General features: G+C 43.5%; 1 protein-coding gene across 8 annotated transcripts in view; it reads left to right on the top strand.

Annotated features, from left to right (window-relative positions):
* The window catches only part of IQSEC1 (IQ motif and Sec7 domain ArfGEF 1), a 266,555-nt gene that overhangs the window by 203,612 nt on the left and 41,485 nt on the right, over positions 1–21,458 (top strand). The window contains exon 1 of one of the 8 annotated variants that reach the window (XM_040076683.1): positions 7,140–7,273. The exons of the other annotated variants lie outside the window; for them this stretch is intronic. Within the exon in view, the coding sequence (XP_039932617.1) occupies positions 7,209–7,273 (65 nt within the window). The 5' untranslated portion in view covers positions 7,140–7,208. Of the gene's footprint in view, positions 1–7,139; positions 7,274–21,458 lie in introns of those variants that run through there. 8 annotated transcript variants of the gene reach the window in all.

Raw genomic sequence — 21,458 nt, forward strand, 5'->3', positions numbered from 1 at the left:
TATGCTCTTCATTCCTTGTTTCTCCAAGGTGTGTTGTTCTTGCTTCCACTCCTGTTTTTGTTCACACCACTAAAGTTTCTATTCCCTATAAAGATTACCACGGAAAAGGTCAACATTTGTTGTTACTTTCAGCTAGGATTGAGTTTTTACAGTTCTTGAGTGTGGTCCATGGACTGAAGTCAGTGAGTGGAGGCTGAGCTGTGTTAGCACAGCGGTGTCACACACACACACAGCTGTTCCCTGTTCTGTGTCTGTAGAGGGTAACCTTAGCCCAGAACTCATTCTGCTGCATGATCACTGCTGGGGAATGTGGGTTTGTTGGTTTGGTTTTCCATGGTGACCACCCTTTGCACTCCTGCTGCATTTTATGGAGAGGGACACCAATGGTGGCACAGTCTCCTGCAGGATCAGCTGAGGGATGTGCAATGGCAAAAGGAGGTGTTTAAATATCTCTGCATTTTAATCAAGTCTTCTATCTGAGCACTGCAGTGCATCTCAGTGCTGATGGATTTGACAAAATGGGAGTGTAGATAAATATTTTTCTGGATTTAAAAGTAGTTGCATTGCACAGCCATGCACTAATACAGAAGCCATGAAAATATTTTCCTGAAATGCCTTTAAATCTAACTACATTAAGTAAATAATAAGACCTCCCTTATAACCAACCTTATTTTTACCCATGTGTTTAAATATGCAGTTAGTGAAAAAGTGATTTCTTTACCTTAAAACTGGTTCTGGGTAATTTTTTAAAAATTATTATTTATATACGGGAATGGCAGTGATGCTTGTCATTTGACTGACAGTTTAAAGTTGGTGGTTGCTATCAAAATAAACAACTGTAACACAGTCTGAGCATCAAGTAGAAAAATTCCTTGGTTTCGAATGGTGCCTGCAGAAAGGCACTCATGGAAAATATGTCCTTCTGCATGGCATGCACTGCACACATGACCTCGGAGAGCAGCACATCATCCTGAGCCAGATGTCACAAATGCTGCTGGAGAGACAGTTCTGTCCAGAATCTAAAGTAGCAACATTCCAGTATTTATTTTAATGCTAAATAGTAATTACGTTCCCAAGCTTTCAGCCACTATCTGTGGGGTTTATAGTTCTTTTCACATACATGCTCAAAGAAGCACAATTCTATGTTTTTTAGGAGTGGAAAATATTAGTTAAAAAAAAGTTAAATCAGTCATGTGTCTTTCTACTTGATTTTAGTGTGTGCACTGAAGCTCGCTCATCTCACTAAATGTATGAATTGTTCAAACAGGAAAAAAAACCCCACCAAAACATTAAATATCAAGTAAACATAATTGTGCTTTTCTTGGGGATGGAGAGCTTTTGAGATGTTGATGACAGGAAGCATAACTAAGCAGTGTTAATCTCAGCTGCCATTAATCCCAAAGAAATGCTTTTTGCAGAAAATACATTATTGCTGCCATGAAATGAAAGCAGGACGAAAGAGAAAGCTCTGAGGAACCTTCTGGTATGGAATATTTTTAAAGGATGATTTGGGTTCAGTTGGTTTACACAGGGTGTTCAAGAGCATTAACCCAAGGTGTATTTGCCACCTGCATTTTTTGTATCATCTCAACATGTGTTTTCTGGCCAAATTCCTTGCAAGATATTTTATTCAGTAACAATTACTTTTTTCAGTCTTTTATTATGGCTAAATAACAGTGTGGAATGGGGAGCCCTTGGTTTCAGCTTTCCCTCTGTGAGGCCTGCTGGTTTTGTTCCTTAGGTCCTGAGTTTCTCCATCCTGATCCCCACGGGCTCGGTGCCCACCACCCTTGCTCAGCAGTGGCACCAAACACGCAGCCACAGGGACCCAGTGACCTGGTGCTGCAAATGTTTAGGTGTGTGCTGGGCTGTGGGAGCTCTGGATTCCGCAGAGAAGGTGCTACTCCACGTGAGGAGAATGAAGGAGCCACCCTTGCACGTATCTCACTCGGAAAGGACAAAGGGGTTTTGTACATATAATGGTATCAGCAGTTATAATTGCAGTCACTTTATATTCCTGGTACAGAGTCCTGCCTTTATTGCCCCACAGATTCAGATTAGAGATTTCCTTTTCCCTTTTACTCTGTGTATGATTTCTGGTGAACAGAGTGGCTTTCTTGGCTTCCAGATGAACTTCTTTCTAAGGGGGCTCTCTGGCTCCTTGGTAAACTCTGTACTGCCTTTGGGGGATTTCCAAGCATCCACTATCCTTCTGTCCATGGATCTATGTAAAGGAAATGTTTCCTCGTGAAGAACCACCGCTCAGTGCTGACTGATCTTCCTTGCAGCTTCTGCTTCTCAGGTATCGTTTCACTGCTGGGGTGAGTGGCAGCAACAGGGACAGCTGCAGAAAGGCCTCTGCTAAATTCTTTTCAAAGGGAGGTACTTGGTATTTGTACCAAAAAAAAAAAAAAAAAAAAAAAAACCAAAAATCAACTAAACAGAAAACTGTTCCATGTGCCCATGGATCTGTTAAGAGAAATTTTAAATCCCTCAATAGTGTTATAATGAAATGTAGTTATCTGGTAATGGATTAATTTTGTGGAAAACCAAAACTGTGTCTTGCTGTGAGCTGCACTGTGGGGGGCAGAGGCAGGGCCAGAGGATGAACACATCAGCTCAGAACAGTGTGAGCAGCATTTCAGAGCTGTCTGAGAGGCACCTAAATCGTGTTCAGAAAAGCTCTGCCTAATGTTACTTTTCCCAGTGTTGTTGCCGTGGATGTAAATAGTCAGGCAGTGTTATAGTGCACCACTAATACAGTTTACAATAGCTTCTAGCACAAGTAAGGGTTTGTAGGATCAACTACTGACTCTGAGGGACAAAACCAGGTCAGAGTAGTGACAGCAGGGAATTTTCAGTCAGGAATCCTGGCTCTGGTCTAATGGTTTGACTGCAGTCTAAGCCTCTTTAGGCATTGTTTCTCTCAGCGCTGAGATTTTTGTATACGTGCTTCATAACTCGCTGTAGTTTGCAGAGTTGCCTGGTTTGCATGCTCCAGCCTTGGTACATCAGTGTGTCTTAGCATTTTGAAGCCTTGTTATCATGTGGAATTTCCTTTTTTGTTCCAAAATCGCTGCTCTTATCCAAATCTTCTGGCCAGGGTATGGAGAGACTTTGCTGGATAGCACAGCCTTTCTCTGGCAAGGTTTCTTTCGAGGGCCAACAACACACCCTGATCTGTCCTCCCTCTGTAGAGCGCAGCATCTGGTTTTGTGGGAGGGGATAAAGAAGCAGGATGTGTAGATAGATCTGTTTCACTTTTAGTTCTCCCACTGATCTGCAAGGCAAGTGAGAGAAATTACTCGAATTTTCCTCTGCTATGGTTCATAATCTTTATGCTTCAGTATGCCCATCATTCACACAGCAATAATCTTGTTTAGGTTTTGTAAAGGTTGAGGGGCTTTGAGATAGATGGATGAAAAGTACCACTTTGAGTCTCCAAACCCTTGAAATCAGTGAAGATTTCCTTTGCCTTAAATAGACTTTGGGTTTGTTCTTTGGAGAGCAAAAAAGACTACAAAGAATCATTGTTTTGCCTACTCCGTAGCAACTGACAGCATAAAGCCTTTTCCCAGATGTGTTTGCCAAAGGCTTTATAAGTTCAGTTTTAAAAATGAACTGAAGTTGTAGTTATTGTTTTTATGCTGATTTTTGTGTGTTGGCATTAAAAAATAAAATAATCTAGTGCAGAGCCACGGAAAATGCAGAAATGTGTATGAGAGAAGATAAATCCACTTTAGGGGAACAGAAAACTGGGATGAGCGCAGGAGCATGTTAGCTTTTGAAGAATTCCCTGGCATACTTGAGAATTCCCATGTAATTCCAGCTCATGTGGGAACATTATGTTGTTTTATGTGGTTAGAGGATCAATTACTGTTGGCTGATAGTTCTCACTGTGCACCAGAAGGAAATCATGTGAAAGAGGGTTGTGCTGTGCATCCTTGAAACTGACCTATCCCAATCTTTTTTATTGCATACTTGGTGTACAGGTAAGTATGGGTGGAGGGAGAGCATGAGAAACAGAGAATTCACCATGGAGAGATGGGAAGCAGAGGATCCACATGGGTTAGCATATTTTTTTTTCGTTAATATCCCCCCAAATCCCACTGTGAAAGGAATAACAGGCATTTTGACCTGTATATGCAGTTTATTGTACAATGCTGCATGGCTGTATTTATACTCTGCAGGAAGAAAACTACTCCCCAGCCATTTCTTCTGGGGGTTTGGGGGGGGGGGGGGGGTTGGGTTTTTCTTGGGCTTTTTTGCCTGTGTAACCCTTTACTTTTATTCAAGCAAAATACAAGACAAATGCTTATTTTCCAGCCTTTTCAGATCTTGGAAATAATGGTGTATTAAATGTGATTAAGTTGGGAATTACCCTTTAAGCAGGGTCATAATTACTGTAGATTTAGATGGCATATTGTACAAATTGCTGTGTGCTCATAATTACAAATTGAGTTTCTTGCACTCTGGGGGTTTATAAACTTTGTTTTAGCCATTAACACATTAAATAGCAGTGATTTATGTAAATTACTGGATAAGCCGAAATTTCAGTGTTGCGTTTAATCTAAGGTTTAATTATATTTCTGTATTAGAAATAAAATAGGGTTGGCTTTAGCAGGCAGGATTGAATGGTCTGAGGAAGTAATTCACTGCTGAGATATTGTAGTTTGAGAGTGCTGTTTGTTGGGCAACTGGCTGGAAACTGCAGTGGTCCAAAATGAATGAAGCATCAGCTGCAGTGAGTGAGCTGCTTGTCACAATAAGCTCTTCCTGTGGTCAGCCAGCCCCCTTGCTTCACAATTATTTCCCTCACACTTCTGGGCTGGTCTGGAGAGTGTAAAATCATGCTTTAAAATCTTTGTTTACTTCCTCTTGGGAGAGGTTTCCCAGATCCTTCATTTTTGTTTAAGTCAAGTTGATCTAACGGAGCAAAGATCACTTTGTGTTGTGCTGTTAGTTGGGCTCCAACAAATTGCTGGGAATAAGGATAGTAGGACATGAAAAGTTACTTTTTGACCGCCTTATGCTGCACTACGTATTTCTACAATATCTTAGTGGCAACTCTAATGCTAGTTAGGTGTCAAAAATAGCAGCAGGAGGACAACAGGGAATATACATCCTACTAGTTCTGCCAAAGCTTCCTATGCAAAGTGCAGATCAGTAAAGTGCTACAGAAGCCTGCATTTGGCTCTGTGTTGGCAGAAGAGCCTCTTCAGCCCCTGTGTTCTGGGGCCTGGAGCATCAGCTCTGTGTGTTCGGCACCTCTGCTGTCAGGATGGCAAAGAAATTTAGCTACGTGCCACCAAAAATTGTCCTAAGAAGTCACAGACTTAGAGATCTCTGCTAAATCACCACCTGAGACAGGGTGGATTGTGTGGTGTGGATTACAGTTATTTTTACCTGAGGGAAAATTGAATGCACGCTATTGATTATGGTTGAATTTAAATGGTTTTGGAATGTTGAAACATTCACAAAAAATCCCTCCAAAAATAACTGCATCAGGCTGCCTCAACTCAGAAACCACAATGTTGTCTGAGTAGTGCAGCAAGAATTTGTTTTTCTGTGTTTAATTCCCCCCGTTAGAATACATGCGAGATCTTAAATGTGTAGATGATTCGGGCATTTAATCTCTACTTTAAATTTTAATGACATATTCAAGGAAGAAGTGATCTCACAAAAACTTCATACCAGGATGGTCAAAACTAAATTGGCAATTCTCGATGCTTGACATTGATCGGGGGAAAGCCATCTGTAACAATTATCCACGCAGTGTTTGGAATGGGATGTGTTTGTATTGCTTGGTTATTTGCTGATCTAGCTTGATCATATCTATAGAAGGAAGATTGCGTTTGAAGTGGCTTCAGAAAAGCACATTCTTCAGAAAATTCTGTGACTGCTTTTGAGGTCAGAGCTTTCCAGCCGCCCTTTCCAATACGTCTCCTTCACAGCCCACGCTGAAACTGTCTGCACTTGGTTCCTAAATGGAAACTTAGTTTCCGAAGGAGAAGTTGACTTTTGGGAACTGCTTGTGTCTGCTTTGGATTTGTCTCTGTTTACAAGCGGAGACGGAGCTTGATGCAGGAGGCATTGAGTCAGGACCAGAAAAACGTGGGGTTGTGGATCCCAGACGTTCTGCGGGGAAGAGGCTGCCCGGATAACCATTAGATGTTGAAAGCAGGCATTGCAGCGTAAATAGTCTCTGGTTAGAGTCTTGCAGTGACATTCCTTATTAAAACAGCCGGTGTAGGTGTGTCCTTCCTTAACGTGTTTGAGTTTCACTGAAAGCTAGTTAAAACCCAGCCTTATTGGAATCTATGCCTAAATGCTTCCTTAGGAAACTATGCAAAACGCACGCTCCATGCAAATGTTTAAGGGTGGTTTAACTAAAGTTGCCTCGATTCTTTTTTACCACCCTGAAGGACGCGATCAGCCCTCATGGGATGTATAAATACGAGGTATGTCTTAACGCACGGATTTGCGCCGTGCTCCTCCTTGCACCCGCTTCCCCTGAGCGACGTTTTCAGTTCCTGACTATAAAGTTTCCCCAAACTACAGAGAGCGGCCAGCGGAGCTTTGTTGTGTTATTACGGGGTGTAAAGCTGTGGGGAGGGTGTTGCTATTTTGTTGTCGGGGGCCCGAGAGGCCCCCGCCCACGGTGAGGGGTGTGAGAGCTGCCGGTGTGAGGGGATTCCTCGGAGAACCGTGCCCGCTGGAGCCCGGTCCGAGAGATCCCCGGGCAGAGTGAGGGGTGTGAGGGGAGCCCTCGGAGAACCGTGCCCGCTGGAGCCCGGTCCAGGAGACCCGGGCACGGTGAGGGGTGTGAGGGGAGCCCTCGGAGAACCGTGCCCGCTGGAGCCCGGTCCGAGAGATCCCCGGGCACGATGAGGGGTGTGAGGGGAGCCCTCGGAGAACCGTGCCCGCTGGAGCCCGGTCCGAGAGATCCCCGGGCACGGTGAGGGGTGTGAGGGAAACCCTCGGAGAACCGTGCCCGCTGGAGCCCGGCCCGAGAAGCCCCCGGGCACGGTGAGGGCTGCTGTAGCGAGGGGAGCCACGCTTTTCCCGAGAATCCCGCCCTCCACGCGTGCGCTCTGCCCGTTTCCCTGCCCCGCCGCGGCCGGCTGAGGGGAGCGGGCGCGGGGCGGGGCGGCCCGAGGGGCGGCTATGGTGGCGCGGAGCTCCCCGCCCGACACTCCGGCCCGGCCATGTGGTGCCTGCACTGCAGCTCGGAGCGGACCCAGTCGCTGCTGGAGCTGGAGCTGGACAGCTGGTGAGCGCTGCCGAGGGGTGCGGGGGTGGCCCCCGCGCCGCCGCTGCCGCACAAAGGGCTCCGCGCCGCCAACGCCGCCGCTGCCCGGGCTCGCTATGGGGCGGTGCGGGAGGATGGGATGGGCGCGTCCGGCTGGCACCGGGGGCACCCTTTTGTCCCGGGGGATATTGTCCCTGGGGTCACCCCTGTTGTCCCTGGGGGCTGTCTCTCGGGGTTATCCCCGGGATCGCCCCCGCTGTCCCTGGGAGTTGTCCTTGGCGTCATCCCCGTTGTCCCCGGGATGTCTCCGGGTCGCGGCGATCGGGAGCTCGTTCCCCGTGTCCCGGCTCGGGAGCGGGGACAGGCGGAGGCTCTGTCTGCCCTGCAGGAGCCCAGGGTTAAATCGTCTCCGTGGTTTAACCGCGTCCCAAGCGGTGCTGGCTGTGGGTGACAGGCAGAGCCATAAACCGGGAGCTGTGGCAGCAGGCTGTGAGCTGCCCTGGCGTGTGCCGCTCCAGACACCGATGTGTAAACACCGCTTTTCGGGAGAGAGCAAGGAATCACATGATTTGTGTCAAACCAGAGTGAGTTTTACTGCAGAGCTCTGGTACAGGCTGTTCCCCGTGTCTGGTGCTGGCCGGAGACCTGGCCTTGTCCTGGCTACATGGGAAGGTGTGTGACACTCAGAAGCGTAAATCAGCATTTGCCACTCGTGCCTTCAGCCAGAAAATAAAAGAAAATAAAAAGTTTAGTTCAAAGGTCTTTAAAGTACAGATACTTGAATAACTGACACAGGAGAAACAGAGTGGGATTTGTCATGTTAACACATACAGTCCCTATTGTAATGATGTTGCTAACTACCAAAATTATGCGTGTCAAAAGTACAGCAGAGCTGTTCGTGAGCTGTTTGAAAACTCCATGCACAAACGATTTTTTTTTCTGGCGTGATGCTGTGGATTTATGATAAACTAAAAAAGTTATCCTGCACTTGCAATGCACTTGCAAAATGTATTTATCTCTGATGCATCGTGGAAGTTTATTCCACCGAGTAATTCAGCCAAATGCTGTGCTGTTCGACTGTTAAAGGAATATTTGACTTAGCTAAAGATAGAAAACATCTTAAATTGGGTGTGGGCATGTGTGGAAAAATATAAAAGGAGGAAGTGACTGGATTCAGTGTAACTATGTATGAATGCAGCAGTTGCTTTTCTAGAAAAAAAAAAAGGCAAAATGGTTTTTGATAAAAGTGTTTCATAGTACAGTTTAGTCATACATTTAATGATCCTTCAGCCCATTTTTTACCCCTAAGGAAAAGAATAATGTAAGTTTCCTGTGCGGAGTTGTTAATGTTTGCATAAGTGATGTTACCTTTGCATGGCTTGCTAGAAACATAATTCATAACAGTTACTTTAGTGACAGATTTGCCTATTACACAGTAACATTCTGTTATTCATCATTGTTTTGGACTTTTTTCCTCCATTTGCACATTGCTATGCACTTCCTTTCAGTTAAGCTTGATTATTCTGCCTGATGTGCTAAAAGAGGAATTGCTGAGTACTTAGTTTGGATGGTTGTATTTAACTGTGTCTATTCTTGTGGCAGATATCCTTCATGTGAATACAAAATTCATTACATCTATTGAGTGCTTTGGGAGAACTACAGGCCATGCTGAATAAAATGACCCATTTTCCATTTTACTTCTACTTTTTTACCAGGTTTGGTTTTGCTGTTGAGATGTCCTGTTCTAGTTCCTGAAAGATACTGAGAGTACTGTTACAAAGCAGTCAGCTGGGCTGTTTTTCTCCTGGTTAAATAGAAGCTCAATGTTCAGGTTTCCCATGCAAAGCCATCTATCATCCTTTATTTTTCCTATTTCTACTAATCTGAAACAGTTCGTTGTAATCCAAGATCTGGAGCTAACCAGAGAAAACCATAGTACTCCGTGTATCAACAGCATTCAGTTTCTTTCCCCCTTTAGGAGCCCTCTGGGAACCCTGGTGCAGTTAATAAACAACCGCAGTTCAGTTTCACGGAATAATTTGTAGCTTTCAGGCAAGGAAACTGACAGATTCCTTTTTTCTCCTGAAAAGTGCAAATACCAAGTTGAACAGTAACTGTGATTTGTTGTTCGTGTTAGAGTCTTGTATTGGAAGGTTGCAGGGGCTGGATCCAGGGAGTGCCTGCCAGACAAGGAGACCTCCTCTGCTGGAGAAGGTGCTGGGTGATCCTCTGGAGAAATGGGAAGTGATTTCTTAGGATTTCATGGCCTTATATGGGTTTTCTCATCCCATGACCATTTCAGATTTGCAAAACAAAAGGTCTTTCAAGAGAATCTGTTCATATGGCTGTAGAAAGTGTTTCTCCCAGTACTGGGAGAATCCTTCACGAGGAGGATACTTTTCCATTGCTTGGAGACTGGGATTGTTTCATGCCTTTGAGGGCCTCGAGAGCAACACAAGGACTTTGGGTGGAGCATCTCCTTTAAAACAACAGTTTACCTTTATACTGGTGATGTTTTCCCCGGAGTCTAAAGATGTCAGTTCAAGGCTCCAGCTCTGTGAAGAGGCAAATCTCATAGTGGTGTAGCTGATTAGCACACTTGGGTGATTGCTCTAAGGATGCCTGCAAACTGTGCCTGCCCTGAGCACCAGTGAGAAGGAGCTGAATAATAAAAGCTGGCCTAGAGGTAGTCGGTGCCCTGGTGGTGGATTCCAGCACTCGTGGAGGTTACCTGAAGGTATTAAACAGCTGCTCATGTATTTCACTTCTGTTCCTTGGTGTTCATCACCACTGGTGTTCAAAGTCCAGCAAAACCTTGGGACACCGGTGCTGGAAGTGAGGAGTTGCTTTCTGAGTGAGCCATGAGGCTTCCAGTTCCTGCAGGATTCTGAGAGGGGCGAAGGAGGGTTTAAGGTACTGTATTTTTGGATATTGAATTCTTGAAAAAAAAAGTGAAGCGCCATAGCCTGAGTCTGGGTTGTTTTTCCTTTTCATTGCAAGGATTTACCATAATCCATACAGGTCTTTCAGGGTGCAATTTCTTTGCTCTTTCAGCATTTACATGGTTCTTCCTCTGTTAGACTCAATGGTAATTTTATCATTAATTTCAGAGTCAGGCATACTTTAATCACAGCAACTGTCAATCAATTATTTCTTTTTATGTTTATTTAATGACAGAACAGCAGGAGACCTCAGAAACTGTAACTAAGGTGGAGCCCTGATTGCTCTGTGTGTTACATTAAATTTGTGGAATTATGAGGAGGTGGCTCGTGAGTTAGGGGGGAAAGAGTGTTGGCACACTGCTTTAGTGAACCATGCTTTGTTTAGATGTCATTTGTATTTAAACAGGGTATGGGCCACAAGCCAAATTCATATTCCTGAGTTCGCTGCTTTGTTTCTGCTGCCTGGGAAGGCTGTGTAGTTACCAGAGCAGAATCAGCCCTGTGTTCGGAAATTTAATTTTAGTATCCTGTATATTGCCATTTTATGTCAAAAATTATGTAAATACAGGTTTTGTTTAATTCATGCATCTTTGTTATGCAAAAACAGTTGCTGATCATGGACGTTTTTAGCAAGACTTAGTAATCAAAAATATTTTACTTACATAGTCCTTCTCGTATCTTCTGGGAATCCATTTGAATTTTATTTAGGTTCCATTTAGGGTACAGACAGAGATGGCAACTTCACTGCACTGCTGTGATTTGACTCCAGGTTTCCAGAGAAGAACAGATGCTGCTTTAATCCACTGTAGCACAAAGCCCCAGTATTACGTTAAAGGGGAATGCAAATTTAGCTAAATAAATCCTTTTGCTTCCTTACAATAGACAAAAGACTAGAATCGTTCTCATGAAATAATTGTAGAGATGTCTTTAATAAAAACAAAGTAAAAAAGACAAGCTTTGGTTTGATTAAAAAAATCAAACTATTTAGTTCCTGTGAGAGAAGTGGAAAATGAGAATGATGGCTTTGATAGTCTTTACTACAGGAAATTGATGTATTCTATCTGTTAATCAGATTCTTTCAGTAGTTCAGTGTCATCCCAGTTAAAGTTGTGCTTATAAACAAAGGACACAATTCCCAGTTGCCTTCTGCTGTGCAAGCGCAAACAAAATGCCACAGTTATGATCTGACTTCCATTCACATCAGTGGCTACATACAGGGCATGGCCATAGAAAAAGAATCCGAAGCTTGTTTTGAGGGATGCTTGCTTTATTTAGTCCAAAAAATCCCTGTTGTCCCTGAAACTCACCAGATTTACAAGGACGGATGTGTCACGAACGCAGGAAAAGAAAACAAACTTCCTTCTGTTTGTTCATATACCCTGACCTTTCCAGTCAGCCTCACACAAGGCAAGGGCAGCAAGGATGCAAAGCTGATGCGTTTTCTGTCGCAGGGAATGTTTGCAGCCAGCCCTGACTCTGCACTACAGGAGCGTTCACAGTCGGGTTTCAATTTAATTTTCACTCCCCACCTTTATGGCAGAACGGACCCAACTCCATCTCAGACCTCGCAGAGAAGTAGAAATAGCAGTGGCAGCTAGACCATGAAGTGGATTTAACTCCAGTGCAGTGATGCTTTTTAGTAGCCTGGAGTAGGAATGGTTTCAGGAGACATCCTTCAGTTGTCATGGTCAGGCTGGGATAGGCCATGTGAGTGCCTGAACAGGATTCCAAGGGTACATCCATGGGAAGCAATGGATGATTTAGTTGGAAGCTGTCCTGCCTTTAAAGATAGTACCAGAGACAGGGTTTCCCGCCTTGTTTGGGGCTTGTGCTCAGGAAGTTATCCTTCAAACAAGAGGGACAGCGGTGTTCCTGATCCAGCTGCAGTTCCCAGGGATCTGAGTACAGAGAACAGGCCTGCACAAATCCCTGACCTTCTGGTCGTGTTGCAGCCTAAGAATAAGTCATTAAGATGCTTTTGATTAGGTTAGCCTAGGAGAAAAGTATTCCATGTTTTTCCTACCACAGTGCAGCATGTTATACAAAACCATTTCTCACTGTCTTTGGTTGCGATTTTCAAAATCTGTCTTTGCACGGTATCACATTTTCATTGCACAAAAATTGACCATTGTTTTCAGGAGCTGGGCTTCTACCCCTGTCCTAAAGGACACTTTTCCATTGTGGACTTCGTCATGGTGAAGAGCCTATAGATGACCATACAAGTTGTGTATTTTACACTCGCGTTCTGTTGTGGCTGAGCAGCCTCAGGTGCAGCCCCAGCTAAGCCAAGCTGCATCCCCATGACAGACACTGTCACAGAATATTCCTGATCCCACAGGGGTCCTCAAGTCCAGCTCTTAAGTGAAAGGCAGAGCAGTGTTGGTGGTTCTGGGAGCCAGCAGTGCTGCACCCAAAGGAAGCTGCAACCTGCCCTGCACAGCCCAGAAACTGCCCCTCTTCTCTGTGTGTGCAGTAAGAGACTTCCAAGGCAGGAATCGCTACCTGTGTTACTCTTTCGTTGTCATCAGGGAGGTGAGTCAGAAGTTCCATTGAAAGCCTACACTTAATTCCTCTCTGACAGAGAAAGAGCTGTGAAATGTATAGACTCAGCGTAAAGGGGAGGAAATGTAAAAGGAAGGAAGTTTGTGAATGAGAAAAAGCATCTGTCAGCTCTTTAGCTGATTTAGAGGTTATGAGCAATCTTTTGAGGTCTCGCTTCTACAAGAGTGAAGATTTATGTGTAGTATCTTTGAGTATGTCTGCAAATACCTTCTCTGTTTGAACACATTGCCTTGAATCTAAGCATCATCTACAACACTCTACTTTCCACCAACCACCATACTTCCAACAAAAAATCTCCTATTATTTGGTTTCCCTAAACACTATGTTCTGTACACTCTGATATAAACCTTGGGTGTACAGCAGAGGATAAAATCTCCCTTTTATGAGGATGCCTGTGATTACAGAGAGGTGAGCAGTCCTCCTGTTCCAGTGAGTTACACCACCTCTCTCCTGGGGTGTGCAGAGTGCTCAAGGCCAGTTCCTGCTCTCACTGGCTGGGTAACAACACCCTGAGCTTCACTGGGAGCAGGAACAAGTGTTCTCATCCTTTTCTTTCCTGCCTGCTGAGAGTTTCCCATGCCCATTTGCACTTAAACATTTCGAAACTACATTGTTTTCCTGTAGAGAAAACTGGTAGGGTTTCATTCTCATTTTGGGTGGGTTTTTTTTTAGACTTGGCACAGCAAAGTTGGCAGTCAGAGTGTAGGGTTTGTGCAGTGATTAAAATGGAGTGGGACTTTTATATTATATATACTTCCAGAGTCAGATCAGTGAGAGGTTTCTCTGATCCGACTTGTAACAGCCCATCCTCCTTTTGGACTGGCTTTTTAAAGTATGTCACTCTGTAATTTTATGAGTTTTATCTGTAACTACAGAGGGAAGTCAATCAGCCACTAGAAATTGAACAGTCCCTTTCTAATTTTAAAAGAAGATAATTTTGTCCAAATATTTCTTCAATCCTAGAGAGACAGCAAAGTACCTCATGTTCATCAGTGACATTCTTTGAGAGCACAATTCATTAGATAATAACAATATATTATAAGTAGTTGAAATTAAATCCTTTGGTTGCTCTAAATAGATTCTTTTGTTCAACATTCATTTGCTACAGAAGTTAAAATATGGTCTAAACGAACACAGTTGTTAGTGCTCTGAGACTTTACTCAATGCAGTGTCCAGTACAGAAAGATGCTTTTGTTGTCGTTTCTGCTGCATGCACCCTATGCAGGCTCTTTGTTCACGATGATTCTTAATTTCCCTCGCAGGCGTACTGGGAAAGACTCACAAGTTATGCCTAGCTCTCTGTACTGTGTCATACTTGTAAGTAGTATGCAGGGGCAAAACCTTAGAATGAGTCAAGTGATAGGCTTTATCAGGTGTATTTGATTTAAGATGAGTTAGTTTTTTTCTAGGTATGAAATTTCCAGGCCTGAAACATTGACTCATTAAACAGGATTTTGTTAAGCATTTTCAAAGTAGTTTGTGTTTCTATCATATATGGAATATAAGAGGGGAAATAAGAGTTTTATCCACCAAGATGTGACTGGGAAGAGGAAATCAGTGCTTGTCTCTGCCAGAACCTGATTGGAGCAAGCTGATTTCTCAGCAGCAGTGCTCTTCTCTCACCCCTTCCTGGGACGGGCCTGACACAACAGCTGAAGAGGTGAAAGAGGAGGATGGCTGGCACAGGACACCAAGGATTCTTGCATTGTATCAAATGCTGCTTCAGCTGTGCATGCAAATCAGGGGTTTTCAGCTGCAGACACTAAATCTTCCTTTTTAAACTTAGCAGCGTCTGAAGGGCATGTCATATAGACAGTAGAATGTGTGCTAATACCTTGCTATCTTCAGTATATGTCATATATAGTGTGGGTTTGCTAAATTGAGAGGATTTCTGCTGCTGAATGGTGTATCTAAATAAATTGTAAATAGTTGAGGTCAAATTCTACTACAGCTGCATTGAGAAACTCCACAAATTTTTCCAGCTTATCGTATTGTGCAAAAGTTTACATAGCAGGGACAGGACAAAGTCTGCAGTGGAAGGGAGACCTTCACAGATTTTGTGAAGTGATCCATCCCACAGGCACCACAGTTACATTGGAATTGTTAGCTTTAACCCATGTAAGAAACCAAACATCCTTTTGGAGCATGCAGGACGTTTTCTGATGTTCATGTGTTCAATGCTGACACATGAAAAAGAAAACTGGCCATAAAAAACTTTAAAAAAATCTAAAACTTGGGCTGGTTTGAGCCACAAGCCTCAAAGTATCACCCCATAGTCATCTTTTAATAATATCCATTTTTTAAAGAGTTGTTGCTGAATAAACATATGCTGGGTAATGATTAATACAGATTGGCAGCAAGTGATGCTGGCTGACTCTACCTGAGATAGAAGCGAGTATTTGTAAGCTGTACCCAGATTCTGTTGGTGCTGTCAGTCTCGTTGTTACTTTTGCTAAATAATGGCAATAAAACACAGCTTTGCCTTTAGCAGGGGGGTTCACGAGGCACTGAATGGTACTGGGGAGGGTTGGTTGGGTGGATCCCTCTGTACCTTCTTGTGTCTGATGGCCAGTATGCTGCCACTGTTAGAAAAAGGTGATCGGAGAGCTGGTTAACTTTCCTTGTGCTCCTTGGAAGCTGAAGACAGTCTCAAATAAGCTCTTCCCCAAGGGATATTCTTAGTTCTTATCCCTGTTGGAAGTGTTATTGCCTAAAATGGGTGGCTTGTTGTTTCACTCTATTTCCATCTCGCTGCTGTCCATCTCCATGTCAGAAGAGACGGTGCATTCATTCCTGCATTCTGCTTCTGTGGGGAGAAAATAACCTCTCATCTTTCGCTCCCTGCTCTCTGCTGCTGTTGATGGCATCTAAGAGTGTGGGTCAAAATGCCCTTTTCAAAAAGCGATTTTGTTAATGCCTTTTATGGGGTTGCTTAGTGAGGATTCCAGCTTAGCAGTGTCCAGGGGATGCTGGGCCGGTTGTGTGATTTTGGAATGAGGGCCTGGAGCAGGGAGCAGCTGCAGGTTTGCAGGGTGCTCAGGGGTACCTGCCTGTGGAGCTCTGCGCACCCTCAGTGGCTCCCAGACTGTTTGACTCAGGCTGCTGTTGCTGGCACTCTCACCACAGAATAAGTGACTGCTTTGTTAGGGTTTCCTTCTGAGACACATGCAAATGGTGTCTGGATTTTTCTCGCAGTGATATTTAACTTCAGTCAGATGAATTACCTGGGACATTACTTTGATGTGCATTCAAAGGTTTCATTTGTTTTGAACCGAAACAGCTGAATTGAGAGTGCATTGGAAGTAAAGCGTGTTGGTCAATATTTCTTTCCCGGATCAAAGCTTTTGTCACTGCCTGTGAATGCTGTTGTCCATCATAATGGCTTTGAACTCTTGGCAGGGTATATTTGAAGGTAGATTGGTTTGTTAATGTTATTGTGCTTATTGAATTCGGGGATTTGGGTAAGTTCTTAATATAATTGACTTCTGTTTACTAGACAGCACAAACCAGACGTGCCAATAAGGACTAAGTTCTTGTTCAAACTGTACTAATAATAAACTTCTGCTCAAATGTTCTCACTCCAGTGGGGAATATTGTACTGGGGGGTGGAGAAAAATGCTAAACCACGGCTTGTGTGAAGTACATATGGCCTGTTCTGCATTTTGAGAAGTTAATGGAGAATGTTTTGTGGGGTAATTTGAGATAATACAATGCACACATCAGGGCTTTAATTAAATGCACCTCCTCGTTTATGGCAGAGAGCACCGCAGGTACCTAAGCACAAGGCAGCTTTGAAGCAGTGGGGTGTACCCTGTGCCAAAGGAGTGCCCGTGCTCAAGGCACAGCTCTGGAGAGCGCAGTTCTGGTTGCAACTGTCACCTAAAATTACTCATTCAAATCAGGGCTTCGTTGCACTTGTAAAGGCAAAGTTATATGCAAGAAATTAACTTTTGGAGAGGTTTGTTCCTATGTGGAATGCCCGCATTTGGCCTAAAGATTTTTGCTATTTTTGAGTGGTTTGTTTCAGGCGTCGTGGTGGAAGGGTCTGGCCATACCAGCTGCTGCAGCAGCTGCCATCCTGCTTCTCTCTGTTACCCACTTAGTTCCACGGGCGACTTCTGGTCTGCATTCTCTGGGCTAGGTAGAGAATTTGGATCTATTTCAAGTGGAAATCTATAATTAGGAGCTAAGATCACAGTTTGACTGGTTTTAACCTCCACATTTTAAAAGGAGATGGTTGGTGTAAAACAGATGCGTACCAATTCTTCCTCCCGTGGCATTTGGACCTGTTTATACAGAATATTTATTTTTGAGTGAGGCAGAAGTTTTACTGGAAATGATGTTTATGAAATGAGATTTTAATGCAGAAAGCTTCACTCTGTGGTTTGTGTTTAAATCCGTCTCATAAATCATAAGGCAGAGTCCCAAGAAGGTATCTGGATACTTCAGCTGTGGATATGTTGGTGTTTATGGACAGAAAAGTTTCTGGGACAAAGGGAAAAGATGCGTTTGGTGAATTATTCTGTGACTAGATGTGACTTAAAGGGAACCAGCTTTACATGCGTTTTTCCTGAAGAGGGAAATAAATTACATGGATCCAGGGGAAAGCCGGCAAGTGAGAGAAGAATCGATTTGGCTGAGGAATTTCGTGAAGAGACGCTCATGCAAATGCTTCCCTGTTGCAACAAATAAAATAAAGTATCGATGGTTCGTTAAGCTCACTTTGAATTCAGGCTGTGCTGACTACCTGGAGTTTTACTGCTGCTCTGCCACAGCCCTGCTTTAAACCCTCCCTGCTTCCCAGAGAACAGAGCCCTTGGATTGTCATGGCCAAGCTGAGTGGCTTTATCACCTTGTGCTGACTAAAATTTTGAGCTGGGAATGTTTTTGTTGCTGTATTTTTAATACTCGTGCTGCCTTTCCACAATGTAGAAGAAAAGAAATTTATTCTGTGTACCCTTGAATTTGTGTTCATGCTTCTAAGGATCTGAAATGCTGGTGAAAAACCTTTAAAGATGTAACAGCACAAACTTATTATATTGTCATACTTCTCTTTGTGTCCAAAACAATTTTTAACAGGATTAATATAATGCTGATTGGTTCTCATGCGTGTACTATCCAGTTGTTAGGGCCTGTTTTCAATTTCATGTCTTTATATTACGCTGTTGAAAGTCCATTCTAAAAGAGTGGTGAAAATAATACTGATTTCAGAGAATGCTCACTGCTAAAACAGCTTCTCAAGCATTTGCTCTGTTGTGCTGGGAGGGTCTTCTGGGTTCTATTTTAGAATGTTGCATGCAGTTTGGGTTTGGCATTTGCATTATTTAGAAACATGTTTCATTTCTTTGTTCCAAACTAAATCTGCAGCAAACTGGTTTGAACATTTGGGCGATTTCTGTGAGCATATGTTCCCATTATCTTCATATTTTAGTTCTAAAAATGCACAGGGACACTTGACTGCTTGTAAACTGGGGGAAGGGGTTTCTGGGGCGAGAGGCAGCACTGAATCATTCCTTGTATGTGATGTTATTGTTATAAACTTTCTTTTTATATGCACATAGTTCTAAAGATAAGGCTCTGGGCCTCAGGAGGAAAGGGACTTTCTGCTTTTCTGGTTATCAAATGTCTGTCTTTCATGGTATAAATTCTCTGACAGATAAATACTTGTGCCTCTGCATCCAAACCAGCAAAACCAGCAGCTCCTCTGGTCATTTAGCCATTAGTCAGTGGGAAAGATAAATCCATACTCATGGAAAAGCTTGGGGTTTGCTCCTTACTGGAATTCAGATCTGTTTTAAGATTTCCATTTCAAGCTCAAACGCTGAAGTTCTCTCATTTTCAATATTTTGTCTTTATTGTGCTTTTTTTTTCTTTCTTTCTTTGTGAATAGTTTAGCAAGACTTGAAAGAAATGGAAGGTGTGAATATAAAAACAAAAAAAAATAAAGAATAACAGTAGATAGTCAAACATCCTGAATAATATGTTATTGTTTTAAAATATGGTAGTGGATTTAGTGTACTGGTGCTAATTACAGCCTTTGGGATTAGAAGTAATAACTGAAAGTGTAAAATGAGAGCCAGGGAAGAAAAGACCTGCCAGGTTTGTGTTGCTAAAATGCCTGGAGAGGAAATGTTTTGCTTTGGTCATGGCTAACCACACAACTGGAGAGGGAGAGAGGAGACAGAGCTTCTTCTTATTAGGTAATTCTTGAAATGAACTCATCCCTGAATTGTGGGAAATGACTGCAAAATCAGGACCTTTTCCTAGCAACAGCAGCTCCTCCCCTTTTTGTCAGCCTGGGGTTTTTTAACTGTATTATAAGCTGAGGTTTATGCAGGGAGAAATTTTCAGCTTCTGATAAAATGCTGGTTCAGTCAGTGCTGGCCATTGTTTCAAAAAGTAATTTAGTTGTATAAAGTTTTTCAATGGCTCTGTTTTAACTTTTTGTTCATGCAAAGTCATATTAGTAATACTAACTATTTTTAAATGTTTCATTTTCATTCTTTAGCTGTTTCATTCTCTGCTTCTTTGTAAAATACTTGCAAGCAACCCTTTCACATTTTCTGGCTTGGCAGATAATGAATGTCGATTTTCTGCTGAAACAGGAATGTAATAAAACAGTTGAACTGCTAGGTTAATTTCAGCTGCTTTGCATTCTCCTAACGGTACACAATTAGAATACTCAACAGATTGCTGGGCTCACTAGTAATATGCAGTTGCACATTTCAGGGAGATGAAGCAAATTAATCCACTAGATTTTTTTAAAAACAATGAAATTATCAGTAATTGTACTGGACATGTCTGGTAGGTAGCAGATGCCTGAAATTGGAGACCTTTATTAAGAAGCTGTTTCTAATTCCAGTTGGGACTTTTAATTAACATTTATTTCATAATATATATATGCATCTATAATAAAAGCATAAGTAATATTAATTGCCAATATTACACTGTCCATTTTTGTAGTGTGCTTAATATACCTGATTTCTCACCCCTCAGAGGCAGTGTGTGCAGGGTGTGGAAGTGGAATAGTGCTGGAGAGGTGTCTCAGGCCCAGGGAGACTTCTCCTGGTTCTTGCTGCCAGCCTGGAGCACAATCCTTGACATTTTTGTGTGTTGGCAGTTTTAAGAAGTGTGTAGATAAAAACCACCCTCGTAACCCTGCAGTGACTGGCTCATGTTTTGTGTAGGAGTTTCAGCACTGTGGGGTTGGAGAAGTCCTCTCAGGCCACCAAGTCCAACCACTCCCCAGCACTGCCAAGGTCACCCCTGCCCCATGTCCCCAGGTGCCACATCCACAGGGATTTGAAACTGTCCCACCCCCGGGAACAGAGCGCCTGTCCGGAGCAGCCAGTTTCTCCAGGAGAGGGCTGAAACGGTGCCAAAAGCTTTGCTGAAATCCCAGCAGGGAACATCCACAGCCAAAGCAGGTCACCTTGTCACAGGAGGAGAGCAGGTTGGTCAGGCAGGACCTGCCTTTCCCAGCGCCAGGCTGGCCTGGCCTGATCTCCAGGTTGTCCTGTGTTAACGCTCAGGGTGACCTGCTCCGTGACCTGCCCTGCACTGAGGTCAGGCCGGCACATCTGCAGTTCCCCAAACTCCCCTTCCCACCCTTCTTGCAGATGGGTGTTTTGTATTTGATAACCTCCAGTTACCCAGCCTGCTGGGAAATGATGGAAGTTGGCTCAGGGAGCGTTTCTGCCAGCTCTGTGCTGCTCCCCTCAGCTCAGCAATCCAACTTGTCATCCTTACAGCTTCACACAAGTCATATTTGTTGACATATTCTTCTTCTCCAAACATATGTAAAGTGGAAGAAGTAGAAAGCAAGCTGCTCTTCTTTGCCAGTGAAGTTTCACTTTAATGAAATAATTCATATGGAGCTTCAGCTGCTCCTGGGGGCCGGGAATAGCTCAGTGGGGGACAGCCTGAAAGCCTGTGCATGTGTGTTTGCTTGGAAGGGCTGTTGTTGTGCCTCCTGTAAAAGGTAATTACTTCCATACTTCAAAGGTCAGGTGGCAGGGAATAGGCTCATGAGCAAAATGAGACCAAGCGTTGCAGTCAGTCAAGCGTCACATTTATATCTGGGAAAAGTACAAAAGGCAAACTAAAAAATAAGAAGAAACCCTTAACTTTAGTCAGAACTCTGGGCAGATGTCCTTCCAGCTTCTTCTGATCAGGGCAGTACCCTTTTCGTTGAGGAAAAGGTTAAAGGATCCATCGAAGGTAGTGTTATTAAAATGTCAACAGGAGGTTATAATCAGCATGGCAAGGTTATTAAATAGCTCACAATGCAAGGGTGAGGAAGGCGGAAAACGTCAACAGAACCTAAGAAGATAATTCCAGCCTTCCTGTTAAAAACAAATTTGCCGTGCTTGTATGGAAAGTACTTACAAATAAACTTGCAGCTAGGATGTGATGTCCAAAATAGAACAGCCTCAGAGCTGGCAGAACAGAGGAAGGAATTTCAGTGTTTAAAGAGAGAACGTGAGGCAGCTCAGTATCATACCATGTCTTTAATGGGTGCTTCAGAGAGAATGATCTGTTTGTTTTTAGCGGGTGGTTACAAAGTCTCGATGTCACCGGCAGAACTCTGGATAGTTTATCATTTTTAAGTTGAAAGCCAGCTGTATCACAGAGGGAAAAGGGATTAGTTTCCTGTCAGCTTCCTTTTTGGTAAAAGCAGTGTGTGCACACTGCAAATATTT

The sequence above is a fragment of the Hirundo rustica genome, chromosome 12 (assembly GCF_015227805.2).
Source record: "Hirundo rustica isolate bHirRus1 chromosome 12, bHirRus1.pri.v3, whole genome shotgun sequence".
Classification (NCBI taxonomy): domain Eukaryota; kingdom Metazoa; phylum Chordata; class Aves; order Passeriformes; family Hirundinidae; genus Hirundo; species Hirundo rustica.